This window comes from Mytilus trossulus, chromosome 7 (genome assembly GCF_036588685.1).
Source record: "Mytilus trossulus isolate FHL-02 chromosome 7, PNRI_Mtr1.1.1.hap1, whole genome shotgun sequence".
Taxonomy (NCBI): Eukaryota; Metazoa; Mollusca; class Bivalvia; order Mytilida; family Mytilidae; genus Mytilus; species Mytilus trossulus.
Window position 1 is genome coordinate 36,292,845 of NC_086379.1, and position 14,574 is coordinate 36,307,418.

General features: G+C 32.1%; 1 protein-coding gene across 3 annotated transcripts in view; it reads left to right on the forward strand.

Annotated features, from left to right (window-relative positions):
• The window catches only part of LOC134725004 (nucleosome-remodeling factor subunit BPTF-like), a 30,327-nt gene extending 17,604 nt beyond the window's left edge, over nucleotides 1-12,723 (forward strand). For all 3 annotated transcript variants that reach the window (XM_063588453.1, XM_063588452.1, XM_063588454.1), the window contains 8 exons: nucleotides 71-248; nucleotides 3,238-3,475; nucleotides 5,392-5,617; nucleotides 6,580-6,827; nucleotides 7,244-7,417; nucleotides 8,123-8,318; nucleotides 8,779-8,863; nucleotides 9,730-12,723. In XM_063588453.1, coding sequence (XP_063444523.1) covers nucleotides 71-248; nucleotides 3,238-3,475; nucleotides 5,392-5,617; nucleotides 6,580-6,827; nucleotides 7,244-7,417; nucleotides 8,123-8,318; nucleotides 8,779-8,863; nucleotides 9,730-9,929 — 1,545 coding nt within the window. In that variant the 3' untranslated portion in view covers nucleotides 9,930-12,723. The remainder of the gene's footprint in view (nucleotides 1-70; nucleotides 249-3,237; nucleotides 3,476-5,391; nucleotides 5,618-6,579; nucleotides 6,828-7,243; nucleotides 7,418-8,122; nucleotides 8,319-8,778; nucleotides 8,864-9,729) is intronic.
• Nucleotides 12,724-14,574: the final 1,851 nt, after the last annotated feature.

Sequence of the window (14,574 nt, forward strand, 5' to 3'; positions counted from 1 at the left end):
AAAATTAACTGCACAAATGCATGTGTTCATTTGTACACAGCTTTGATATCTTTGAACTTTGAACTTATAGGCTAGACAGCTCCAGATTAGGCAGCAACAAGTCCTACAGCAGGTTCAACCACAACAGGTAGTACAGACCGCCCAACAGAATGTGACATCACTGTTGGCACAACAACCTAGACCAGCATTACCTGTGTCGGCTGCTGGTAATACTAAATATGCTGTCACTCCACAAGTTGTCCAACAAGGTATGGTTCTATTTACAGATAAGGCCAGGATTTTTTAATTTGTTGGTTTACGGATCCGCCGACCCGATTTTGCCGATATCCAAAATAAAAATAAAATTGACTTTTCATGCTTTTTTATTCCCGCCGACCCTAACAAATGCATTATCCTTGAAAAAAATTAAAATATCCTTTTTTTATGAAAGGAAATGCATAAATCACTTACAGAAGTGATGACACTTTCTGTTGTGAAAAAATGAAACTTTCAGTTTACGTTTCTAAAAATAGACAAATCAATTATTAATGACCTTGAAATGTTGTTTGCGCAAATAATTTTGCGGAACGAAACCCGTGTTTAAAACCAGTTACACAATAAGTTCGTTTCCTTTATTTGTCACCAGTCCGTAAGATGCCTGTTCTCATAGAAATAGACCTTTCCTAATGTGGACAGGTGGAAGTTCAAGACATCGAGTTAAAGTACTGAATTTTAACAAATCATTTGAAATTTTCTTGTTTTCATAGATAATAAAAAAATATGGTCCATTTGGATATAAAACGGGAATGCATGACAACTATTATTTAACCCGATATTCTCGTTTTTCCAGTGGACGAGTCTATTACGTTTTTGACACGTGTGTTGAAACTTATTTTGGTACAACGTTTTTACATTTTTGTCTTTATCAGTTTTCGTGCTAATTATCATTGACCAATTTTTAATCAAGAGCTACCGACACGAATCTCTTTTTCTTGTCTTTGAAATGACGATTTAATTTCGTCTTTGTTCTTGCACCCCTTTTTACGGGAAATTATTAGACAATGTCATGCGATGTTTATTACAGCTGAGAAATACTATTTCTTTGAACTAAAATTTAAGAATGATGACAAAATATTATGACAAACATATTATTAGAAAGGTGAAATATATATTTTTATTTTGCATATCAGTTTTATGTCTTGAAAAATCTTTTTTTTTTCTTTTTTTTTCCGACCGACCGATCCGACTTTTTCATGGCGAAAATCCGTAAACCAACAAATTAAAAAACCGTGGCCTAAGTTATGTGATATATATATATAAAATATAAACATGTTTTAATGACTCACTGTCATGACTGTCAAATTGAACTAGAATATAATTAAATTGTCCATGAAAATTGCATAATCACAAGTTCATTTAATAATTTTAACCATGATTTATTCCATCTAGTTATTTTGAATCATTTAATTTAACAGTTTGTTCTTAAAATCAGACAAAATATTTATGTTTACAAAAATACAGATGCAGAAAAGATGAGAATTTGTAAAATACAACCACTCACACAAACATTAGGCCGTTTTTATTTAATAAGTTGGTTTACGGACATCAGCCCAAAAAACTTAGGGTAGGAGGAGGGAAAAAAAATAAATTTAAACTAGATCTTTCCAGTTTTTTTTTTAATTGGTTTACGGATATCTGCAGGGCTCACACTTCTTCAGAATTATAGGGAGAAGTGACTTCTCTTTTTGAAACTGATAGGGAGAAGTGGTGAGATTTGAAAGAGAAGTGCTCATTTGTATGGTGCCCTACAATGTTTGGATTTTACTATAGTATAAAGGGTCATATGCAAATAATGTTCTTTTTATATTGTTCAATTCATATCTGAGTATACAATTAAAGTAACATTTCAAATTAAAAGTTTACTTAGGTTCTTGTGTGAAACTTCCAACTAAATATTTAATATCTAGCACTAAATTGTTTTTTTTTTTTTTTTTTTTCATTTTGAAAAATGTAAAGAAATTATAATATATCAATTACAATTTAATTCAAAACTATCTTAAGTATGAAATTCAGTGTTTCTCATAAAAAAATATATAAGTTATTAACCTGGTCCATAATATATTGATATTAGCTAGTGTGATAGTCTCAGAGTTAAGCAACTTTAATCAAGTTTGAAACAAATTCAATCCATAAAAAAATATAGGGAATTATAGACACCAATCAATTAGATGTAACTAAAAGTCTCTTAATGCATGTGACATACATAATTTTTCCCTTTGTGGTCAATATTCGTCTGTCAGCTGTTTCGTCTGTGCGTCCATAATAATTATTGTAAAAGTACGGATTTCGGTCTTAGCTGGTCCGTTTCAAATCCATAGTTTACAAATCGGTAAATGGCGGACGAATGCAAGAAAATTTACAAAAATAAACGATGTTTGACAAGTTATTTGGAAAGGAATATGACGTTTTTAATGCAATAAATGGATTAAACATTTACTAAGAGGCAACTTTTATCACGTTTAAATGAAGTAACAAACTTATTTTGCCGTCGAAATTTAGGTTGATGTACGTTTTCGAGTGACAAGCACCGGAACTTGCAAAAATGTTCGAGGTGATGAGTTGTATTTTTTATCAAATAAACTGCTACACACTGCAAATACAATGCTTCAGCCTCTTTTCTTAAGATAATGAACCGTTTATGTCTTAATTTCTTAAATTATCAATAAAAAAATGATGTTTCATCAACTTGTTAAAAATTGAAAATGTCCGATGACGGATGCGACTGGTATCGTCAAGAACAGGGCGACTTGTTTTCGCTTTTGGGTGTCAGGGAAAGCTAACCAGTCACGTTTCCAGTGCACTGGTTTACGATTTTTTAATGCAGTAATAGGAACCAGAATACGAAACGTAAACACAAAAATTCCGTTTAAAATTTTCTTAGTAAATCGATGAATATGAGGTCGGCGGAAATAATTTTTAAGGACAAATATGCGTTTATTTTTATTTGAATTAGCGAAAATTCGGGTCGGCGGATCCGTAAACCAACTTATTTAATAAAAACGGCCTTACAGCCAGATTTTACAAGCTTTTCAGCAATTTAAATACATTGTGTACACTTGTAAAATCAACTTCATAGCTTGTATTTAGTTGACCAAATAAACTATAAATTAAAGTTACAGGCTTTTTTTTATTTTTTAATAAAAACATGCAATAGCCATTGTTTGAGATTGAAAATTTGTACATGAAAATACTTTTCAGTTGTGAGACAAGCTCTTATGCAGAACCAGACTCCTGAAATTCAAGCTAAACTACTTGCTATGCAACGTTCAATGGTAACAAAGCCACCCACTCCAACAATCACAACTATATCACAGCCAATGGACGATGATATGGATGAGGATTCAATGTCTTCATTTGATAGTTCTGTTGAGGAATACAAACCCAAGTTTGGGAAACAACTAGAAGTTTCTAAAGACTCCAGAGAAGATCAAATGAGGTAAACATTTGTTACTATTGTTTTGATGAATTGTTTAAACATGCATAAATAGAGTAAATTATATTTATTAAAGTGAACAGGAGTTTTCCTGTCAAATTGAAAATTCTGCTTCTTTTATGTCATATACACAAGTTAACATTTCATGGCCAATTTCATTAATGTTTGTAATGGCTATTCCAGAAAAAAATGTAGGGGGACGGGTTTGGAAGGCACATTGTGTTTTGATAATACATGGGTGATGGGTATCAGAGCACTATCATTCTCAATTAAAATTGTCTGGGTTGTGGGTGCTGACAAAAACTGCCTTCCAACCCCCCCCCCCCCCTTCCATACATTTTTTTCTGGAATATCCCTTATCATAAACCATGAAACTTGTAGGAGGAAAAGTACCTCAAATAGATCAAAATCAAACTGAAGATATTTTGAAAATTCAGTTGTTTTCTAGAACTGTGGATTAATCATTATTCATGGATTTCGTTGGTATAGAATTTCTGTATCCAAGAAAAAAAACACTTTTTCCTTAATCAAAATTGCCATCCCCAGAAATTACTGAACTCCATTATTCATTGTATTGTCTTATCGACCCATTATCCTTTTTAGCTCACCTGGCCCGAAGGGCCAAGTGAGCTTTTCCCATCACTTTGCGTCCGTCGTCGTCCGTCGTCGTTAACTTTTACAAAAATCTTCTCCTGTGAAACTACTGGACCAAATTTAACCAAACTTGGCCACAATCATCATTTGGGTATCTAGTTTAAAAATTGTGTCCGGTGACCGGCCCAATCAACCAAGATGGCCGCCATGGCTAAAAATAGAACATAGGGGTAAAATGCAGTTTTTGGCTTATAACTCAAAAACTAAAGCATTTAGAGCAAATCTGACGGTATTAAATTGTTCATCAGGTAAAGATCTATCTGCCCTGAAATTTTCAGATGAATTGGACAACCCATTGTTGGGTTGCTGCCCCTGAATTAGTAATTTTGAGGAAATTTTGCTGTTTTTGGTTATTATCTTGAATATTATTATAGATAGAGATAAACTATAAACAGCAATAATGTTCAGCAAAGTAAGATTTACAAATAAGTCAACATGACCGAAATGGTCAGTTGACCCATTTAGGAGTTATTGCCCTTTATAGTCAATTTTTTACCATTTCGTAAATCTTAGTTATGTTTTACAAAAATCTTCTCCTCTGAAACTGCTGGGCCAAATTTAACCAAACTTGGCCAAAATCATCATTGGGGTATCTTGTTTGAAAATTGTGTCCGGTGACCCGCCCAACCAACCAAGATGGCCGCCATGGCTAAAAATAGAACATAGGGGAAAAATGCAGTTTTTGGCTTATAACTCAAAAACCAAAGCATTTAGAGCAAATCTGACTCGGTATTAAATGGTTCATCAGGTAAAGATCTATCTGCCCTGAAATTTTCAGATGAATTGGACAACCCATTGTTGGGTTGCTGCCCCTGAATTAGTAATTTTGAGGAAATTTTGCTGTTTTTGGTTATTATCTTGAATATTATTATAGATAGAGATAAACTGTAAACAGCAATAATGTTCAGCAAAGTAAGATTTACAAATAAGTCAACATGACCGAAATGGTCAGTTGACCAGTTTAGGAGTTATTGCCCTTTATAGTCAATTTTTAACCATTTTTCGTAAATCTAAGTAATGTTTTACAAAAATCTTCTCCTCTGAAATACTGGGCCAAGTTAATTATAGGTAGAGATAATTGTAAGCAGCCAGAATGTTCAGTAAATTAAGATGTACAAACACATCACCATCACCAAAACACAATTTTGTCATGAATCAATCTGCGTCCTTTGTTTAATATTCACATAGACCAAGGTGAGCGACACAGGCTCTTTAGAGCCTCTAGTTCCCCAAGTTATACATTTTTATATTTTTGATGTTTACAGGAAGATGGTGTGTAATCAGGCAATAAGATCCATTGTTGATAAAATAGAAAGGAAGGAAAAAGATGCTATGCGTAAAGTGAAGAAACAAGAATTGGAGGATGAAAAACAGAAAAAGATGTTAGCCGCTAAATTACAGCAAGCTTTGTTTAAACATAAGGAGATTGTGAAGAAAGACATCCTTAAAAAGAGAGCTCTAATGGAGAAAAATCTGCAGGTAGATATTCAGGTAAGCATTTCTTTTCAGGCCTCATCTTCATTTTATGCCTTTCCTGTAATAGTAAGAGAATTAATTTTTTTTCAGTTGATGTGTCTGTCTGTTTTAGGTCTGTCATTTTGTATTAGGTTGAAGAATGGGTATGAGGTACATATGTATGGTCATATCAACTTGAAACTTAGTACTCATGTTAATTATAATGTGGAGTGTTCAAAATATATGCAAAGTAAGAGTGATGATCCAGATTTTGTACCTTCACTGAACATGAATTGCTATTCTGTGAGATAGAGGTGGAGTTCTATGGACCCATATTTTTGTTTTAGATAGCTAGACTAGAAACCAATGATGATATATTGATTATATTTCACAGAATAATTATACAGCACTAATCAGTTACACCTCGCCTGCATCAATCCTCTAGGATAATGAAAACATCTATGCAACATTCAATTATACTTTAGATAATAATTCTACTATGGCAATAATGAGTTTGACCATTTACAATGTATATGTAAAACTGTAAATTCAGAAATTATAGCATGCATTTAACATAGCGATTTTGTCAATTTAGGCTTAAATGCGATTTTAATTTTTACGATTTTGAGAAAATTTCAGTTAAATTCAAATAAAATATTTCAAAATGCGAGTTTAATTTTTTGCGTTTACAACTCTGTCGCAATTTTCGCAATAATAAAACCCTCGCATTAATTTCTGAATTTACAGTAACGAAATGTGGTATGATTTTCCAATGAAACAACTAGCCACTAGAGATCAAATGATGTAGGTATTTACAATTATAGGTCACTGTTCAGTCTTCATTAATAAACAAAACCCATACCCCAAAGCTCAAGGTCTCTTAGATCAATTATGCATTGAGGTTGATTTAGTAGCTTTTCCAATACTTTTTATAATATTCATTTTGAGGTAATATACAGGATTTACATACTATTAAAACAGTATTCTTAATATTATAGCTTGAAGTTGCTGCCGAATTGAAGAAGAGGCCAGTACAACAGCAGATTCCAATTAAACAACTGAAAGTGTCCCATGGTATACCTCAGCAGCAGACAATCCAGTCTCCTCCTACCCAAGATGTACCCCCATTACAGCCTCCTCCATCTAAACGTAAGAAACAGAAGATTATATCTACAGGAGGAGGTAGAGCATTGAATCCCAAAGAGAAGTTATACTGTGTGTGTAGAACACCATATGATGACACTAAGTAAGTCTCAGTAATTAAATTAATGTAAATTCACAATTATTTTAGATATTTTTATTTTTGTGAAAATTGGGATGAGATTGGTTATTCAAAAATAAAAATTTTGACAGCATTACTGTTTGTAGCATCTCCTGAAAAGGTAAAAGTTGAATTTCAATTCATTTATATTGATTGTAAAACATTGACAAAAATGAATGCATGCAATAATTTCTGAATTTACAGTACCTCTTTATATTTGTATAAAAATATATATCCTTGACCTGAACCCCAAGTTTATAGTCTGTTTTGAGAACAGCTAATTTTCAGCGTTTACATATGACATAATCATTGAACTTACTATGGAAACTTCAATATTATAATTATTTCAGTTAGGCTACAAATTCTGAAGATCTTATAATTTCATTGTGAATTTGTTGCAGGTTTTATATTGGATGTGATCTGTGTTCAAACTGGTTCCATGGTGGTTGTGTAGGTATATCTGAAGGAAAGGCCAAGTCAGTGGACTCGTATACCTGTCCTGATTGTAAACGTCAACAAGAAACTACAACAGAAGAACTGTATTGCTTATGTAAAACACCATATGACGAATCACAGTAAGTTTTTATTACAAAATTTTCATCAATGAAAAATTCAGATGTTTCAGAAACTATCAATACTGGATTTATTAAAGATTGCATTGGAAATAATCTTCTTGATTGGCTAACATAGTAATTACTAAATGGTATAAATTTTTAGTGCTAAATATTGAAACGGAAGATAAATCCAATTAAAAATATGTCCTAAATTTGTTCATATGCTGAAATTATTCTAAATGGAAGCAATCAATATCCCTCAGTGCTCAAAAGTGCTACGAATTATAATATAAGTAAATTGATTTCAAAATTATATTGAAACTGGAAAGAAAGGATATGGTCTATAATTCAAGATACTAAATCCCAACATTTTATTGTTACAATATCGTTCATAAGACATACAATGTATTAAGGTGGTACCTAACACCTAAACTAAAATTATTTTGGCTCGTTTAATTTTTTAAAATTTTTACAAAGTATTTACTTTGAACTTTTGACAAAAATATAAAAATTTCAAAAAAATTGAACCAACCATTTAATCAGAAAAATTACACTGGTTATATAGCAGTTTGACAAAAACTTATTTTGATCATTGAGAAGCTTAATATTCCCTAAACAGCACGACATCATTAAAAGGTTCTGCTGATTTTACAGAGTTATCTCCCTGTAGTGTTAGGTACCACCTTAAAAGAACACAAATTACACACAAATGTAATTGTTTTACAGATTCTACATTGGATGTGATAGATGTCAAGACTGGTTCCATGGTAAATGTGTTGGAATATCAGAGAAAGAAGCTGGCAGTCTGGATGTTTACCTATGTCCTAAATGTAAACAACAGGACAAAGAAGATCCAATATCCAGTAAAGTACTCACAGATACTGATTATGAGCAGCTCAAGAGATTAGTCAAAAGTTTACAGGTATGACAGGCATTTTTTTATTATGAGCAGCTCAAGAGATTAGTCAAAAGTTTACAGGTATGACAGGCATTTTATTATGAGCAGCTCAAGAGATTAGTCAAAAGTTTACAGGTATGCCAGGCATTTTATTATGAACAGCTCAAGAGATAAGTCAAAAGTTTACAGGTATGCCAGGCATTTTATTACAGAAAAAGAGAGGATAGCCATTTAATGACAAGTATACAAAAGGGAGATAATTTTATAGATTGAGAGAAATCACAAAAGAGGTTTTCAATTTGTTTGAAAGAGGCAGATTATGAAGTCTTTTAGATATTTTGTAATGCACCTTAGAAGCAAGGAATAATATCGCAATGGCTATATATACTGCATATCTGTTTCCTGTTAAAAGTGCATATGCATAATTGAAAACATTGTTATTTATAAGGTTAATTTATATAATTCTGTAAAATTTATTTTTCAGTCACACAAGATGGCCTGGCCTTTCTTAGAACCTGTTGATCCCAATGAAGTACCTGATTACTATACAGTGATTAAAGATCCTATGGGTAAGTTGTCTTATTATACTTGACAAAGCAGAGGGGTAAGCTTTGGTCGGACTACACAAAAGTATGCAACCACAATTTAAAACATAAAAAAATACCCACATGTAAAGTTGATCATATCTAAACTCAAGATTTCAGGAAAATAAAGCTGTCTTATCTTGATGTTTTCATTACATATAAGTTACCCTGACATAAATGAACACAAAACTTGAATGTTCCCATGTTACATTAATAAATGAACTAGGAATTTACAATCATGTCATTAAAGAGACCAACTATTGCAGACAATCCAAAAATTATAGAGTCACCAAATAATTGACAAGGGAACATTTTTTGACAATTTTATTATCCAAAGCGGCGACCATAATCTTCCTACTGTTACCGACACGCAAGGAAGTAGTAACCTCCAACAATGGCCAGGTTGGTAGAGAAGCCTTGCGAAGTGGTAGGAACCATGGGAAGTTTGTCCACTTAGATACCAATCCTAAAGAACAATTTCATGTATCATATAATAGTAAAACGAACTCAAGTTACATTGTAAATAAACTATAATTTTCTATATTTTTCTTATCTATTTATAACTCTGTATTGCTTCTTTCACTTTTCATTGTTTCTCACACCATGACGACGTCAAATTCAATGCACCACTTTGAGTACTTCAGGGATTAATTTCTGTATAAAAATTGTCAAGATGAAGCCTGCCTTGCAGGCGAAACATGTAGACCATAGCAAATAAAATTGCAGACCATTTGAAGTGTTGTAGTCAATTTGAATTATTATTTTTGTATTATGTTACACTTTATAGGAATATGTGTAATACACTACACATGTATTAATTTTATATGATGTTTATATTTTATTTTATTCAGATTTAACAACAGTTGAAAGAAGAATACAGAACAGGCATTATGTGAAGTTGATAGAATTCATTAAGGACATTACCAAGATATTTGACAATTGTCGTTTATACAATACACCTGATACGCCATTTTATCAATGTGCTGAGGTGTTAGACACTTTCTTTGGACAAAGAATTAAAGCCTTAAAGGGGCGGTTAGGTAGTAAATAGTGTGTTCTCTTCATATATGTTAATAGGCCGTATCATTATTAAGCAATCAAGTGCTGTCGTATTGAGATTATATGGCAGTTATTACTAGAATGAGCTACTCTTGTTATACATATCAGATTTCTGGACAGCAAACTTTCAAGTGATTTTTCTCTTCTTTTTGTTTTTTTGGGGGCTCTTTTTTCAACAAAAACATTTACATTTGCATAAACACTGAGATATGTTACCTTTGATTGATTTATTCTGGTTCATGTTAAAACCACAAAGTTAAGAAACATATAAGTATATACAGAAAAGTACAAATATATTTCTGAAACTATGACTTGAAATGTTTTCAGTGAAAATTGTTGCTTTTATATTTATTCAAGCTGTGAATCACAATTTGACATGGTATTGGGGTGTAAACAAAATACGACAGAATTTTCATACTTTTGTAAAATGTAGTGGTTATTGTACTACTTTCAAAAATGCAATAAAATTTATAGGTCATAGACCTAGTTTTCAAATTACAGGTTGTGAAAAACTGACACTTTTGTACAGATTATATAGAGAAGAAGTAATTTTAAGAGAATAGAGAGAAAACTCAAAAAATTCTTTTGAGAGTCAATAAAAAATATTGAGATTCTTCATAAAAATAATTTGTAGACATAGAGGATACTGGTACCTGTTTACCTAGAGGCTAATGTAATGTTCTTGTTGACTGTGTAACATAAAAAAATGTTTGTAAATTCTCTAAAAATGACAGGTGCTTTATTTCTCTAAACTAAAGAGTAATCAATTATTATTTCGTTGCTTACTTTAAATTCAGTATACACTAATTTAGGTTTTGACGTCGGCTTCATTTTAGGTTTGCTTGTTTTCATATAAACTTTACAAATATAAGTATTGGATATATTATACTTCTGAAAAGACTTACTTTCATTGGAAATGCTTTGAGTTGAAATAAGTTATATTTTAGTAAAATATATTTGTGAGCAAAGTGGAGAAAAATCCCACAGTAAGGAAGGGAAATATGTAAATGAAAATGGTCAAAGCAGCAGCAGGGTTTAAAGGGCAGCTACAGTAGGGAACTATTGAGTGCATTGTATTAGATTGTGTAGTTGAGATTTCTTTGATGTTTGACAGCCTTCTTTTTGACCTGATATGGGATGGCTGAGTCCATATTTAAAACATGAAATTACTGGCTAAGACATGGGCTGGTAAAATTCTAACTAAACAATTCAGACCTTGTTAAGCTGTTGAACCAAATCAATGATAATAGTTTTATCTGCTTTACAATAGATCTATTCAGTTTTTGAAAAAGAAACTTCCCAACCTAAGTGAAGGTCTGAAATTTCAGATTTTTAAATGGCCTGCTCTTAGATTTCCAACTGCGCTAGTAAGTTCAAAATAGGCTGTCGAACACCAGAACAATCACAGACTAGAGACTTGTGTTAGTATCATGTTGTAACTATAGCCATTAATTTGTACAAATAACATTAACTTTTCATTGCATGAATCAAATGTATCATGAGGGGCCATCTTTTGTTTCTTCCATGTTGTAAGTCTATCTACTTATCATACAACTATGACTATTATTTTAGTATATCTTTGTTCATTGTACATATAACATACATAATGGTGATGCATAAACAATATACATGTACATGTTGTAAAGTTTTTGTTGATGTATAAATAGCTGTTGGTGGGCTCTATAACATTTAAAACCTTTAAAATTTGTTTGTGGAATATGACATAGATATTTATATTGTAGTTAGATTGTAGTTTTTATTAAATTGACCTTATGTCCATCCTGTGTCGCTATAGCTGCGGAACCGTAGCTCTTATGTCTTTATGCCATTTTTTGACTAATTGCATATATGGTCTACAAATAGTCAAAAAATAGCATAAGGACCTAAGAGCTACGGTTCCGCAGCTAGTGTTGCTACTGATGTTTCATAAAAATGCTAGCTAATGATTAAAAAGGCATTTGAAATAAAACTTAAAGATTGAAAACATCACAGGCAAAATGTAAATTTTTGAAATCTTCTTTAAAAAATTTCGAATATGAAATAATTTTTTCATCTGTAAATTACATGAATTGCTTTTGGTTAATTCCAGTCATGAAGTTTAGTGCTTAATTGTTGTTTCATTATTTTCTTCAGTTCCTATCATTTTGATCACATCAATTTTTTTTATGAACTGCAATCTTTTTATTCATTTTTTATTCCATACATGATTTCATCATTGATTCAAATTAATAAATAAATACATTATTTGTAAATTGTCATTGAATCATATTTTAATATAATAATTTATTGTCATCATATCTTAGCATTTGATACATAGTATTTATTATATGTAAACAAAATTAATTTTAAATGTCTTAGAAGATCTGAGGTTTAGAAATTTCTGTATAAATGTGTTTATTCATTGAATAAACTTAGAAGACATGGAACATTTAGTTTTCATTTGTCCACAAAAATATAGTTAACTTTGTTCTCATGATAGTGTATAGGGAATATAACCATGTACAATGTTTGTGGAATCTTGCATGATTCTTTGTTCACTCATTCTGGTTTCATTTAGTTTTCATATGAAATACCTTTAATTTGTCAATATAACATTTGTGTAAATTTTTCAGATATTTAACTGAAAGAAATAATAGAAGTAAAAATGCCATAATAAACCCTGGTTTGTTTGAATCACGGTCAACACTAATTGGTATTTTAGCCAATTTTGTTGTGTCAAGAAATAATCTTGTGTCATTTTGTGTCTACTATGCAGATTCTTTTTTGTCCATAAAATATCAACATATCTGGTTTGTTAAATTTCATGAATTGAGAATCCTGTGAATAGTGGTCTGCCTCGATAATCTTGTGGTAGCTTGCTTGCCAATAGTGGGGGTCATTGGTTTGATGCCCCCAACGTGTCAAAACTTGAAAATTGATATTTGCTGCTTCTTTACTGTTACATATTTGTTTTCTTCGTTCATTTTTTTACATAAGGCTGTTAGTTTTCTCGTTTGAATTGTTTTACATTGTCTCATCTGGGCATTTTATAGCTGATTATGTGGTATGGGCTTTGCTCATTGTTGAAGGCCGTACGGTGACCTATAGTTGTTAATGTTTGTGTCATTTTGGTCTTTTGTGGATAGTTGTCACATTGGCAATCATACCACATCTTCTTTTTTATATTAGCATGTGGCATATATGTGCAAGAGCAAAGACTGGTCTGGTTTGAGTTGGGGTAAGGCATGTCAGTCTTATATAAAATATGATGTTATAAATTTATAATAGCTTCTTTAAGGCACCAATCTTTGATCTGCCAAATGAGAATATACCATATTTTTTACCTGAGCCAGCATATACAAATTTAAGGTTGCATAATCTAGACTGTCTGGAGAGAACCTTGAACTAAAATTGACCAGGATTGTGAATTTCCCTACTAAGTTGAACTTAGCAGGGACATTCACAATCCTGGTCAATTAAGACTGGAATAGAAACGCATCTGCCAAGAGTCTAAATTGATTACATCAAAATTGAAATCTAGATACAGAACTTATTCAAGCTGTCGCTATAAATAATAAGTCATATGGGGAATGCAACTTTGATACAGGGCTTCCAAAAATTATTTGAGCCAGCTGAACAGTCTGATTTAGCAACCCACCAGTACAAACTATCCTAAAAAGTAATGTGCTATAGAAAATATAATGTCTATACAATTATGCCTGAACCTTTAACAGCTGTTAAAGATGGGATTTTGCTCATTGTTTAAGGCTGTACAGTGACCTGAATTTGTTTTCATTCTTATCCTTTGGTCTCTGATGGATAGCTGTCTCATGGGCAATCCTACCACATTTTCTTCCCTGGCTATCCATTGCCTTTTACTGGAGTATTGGGGAATGTAGTTTATTATTTGCTGCAAAGCATGTGACTCATCTCAAGGTGTTTACAGTTAAGTAATTGGATCTCATGTTTAACTTCAATCGCTTTTCAATACCAAACAAAAAGCATGCATGTGCAATTAATTTGTTGCAGAGATAACTAAAATATCAAATTGAAGAATCATGACCCAACAAGTTACTACCAGAGGGGCAAAGATACCAGAGTGACATTCAAACTCTTAGATAAAAAATAAACTGACAAAGTAGGCAGCTTTACTAGAAAACTGTGTAGGGATCCACATAGTTGAGATTTTTATCTGAAAGTTCCTATTTCTCGAAAACTATGAAAAAAGATGGCAGATTTACTTCTGATGGTATCATTCGGACCAACATTCATTACTAAATATCAAATTTTTGGATCCCACCACAAATAGGTTTCCAATTATATGAATCATCTCCCTTGTCTCAGGATAATAAAATTGATAATTGAAATGAGGAATGTGTCAAAGAGACAACAGCAGAAGGTCACCAATAGGTCTTCAATGCAGCGAGAAATTCCCACGAACAGAGGCGTCCTTCAGCTGGGCCCTAAATAAATATATATACTTAGTTCAGTGATGATGAACGCCATAATAAACTCCAAATTATACACAAGAAACTAAAATTAATAATAAAACAAGACTAACAAAGGCCAGAAGCTCCTGCCTTGGGACAGGCGCACAAATGTGGCGGTGTTATACATGTGATCTCAACCCTCCCCTATACCTCTAGCCAATGTAGAAA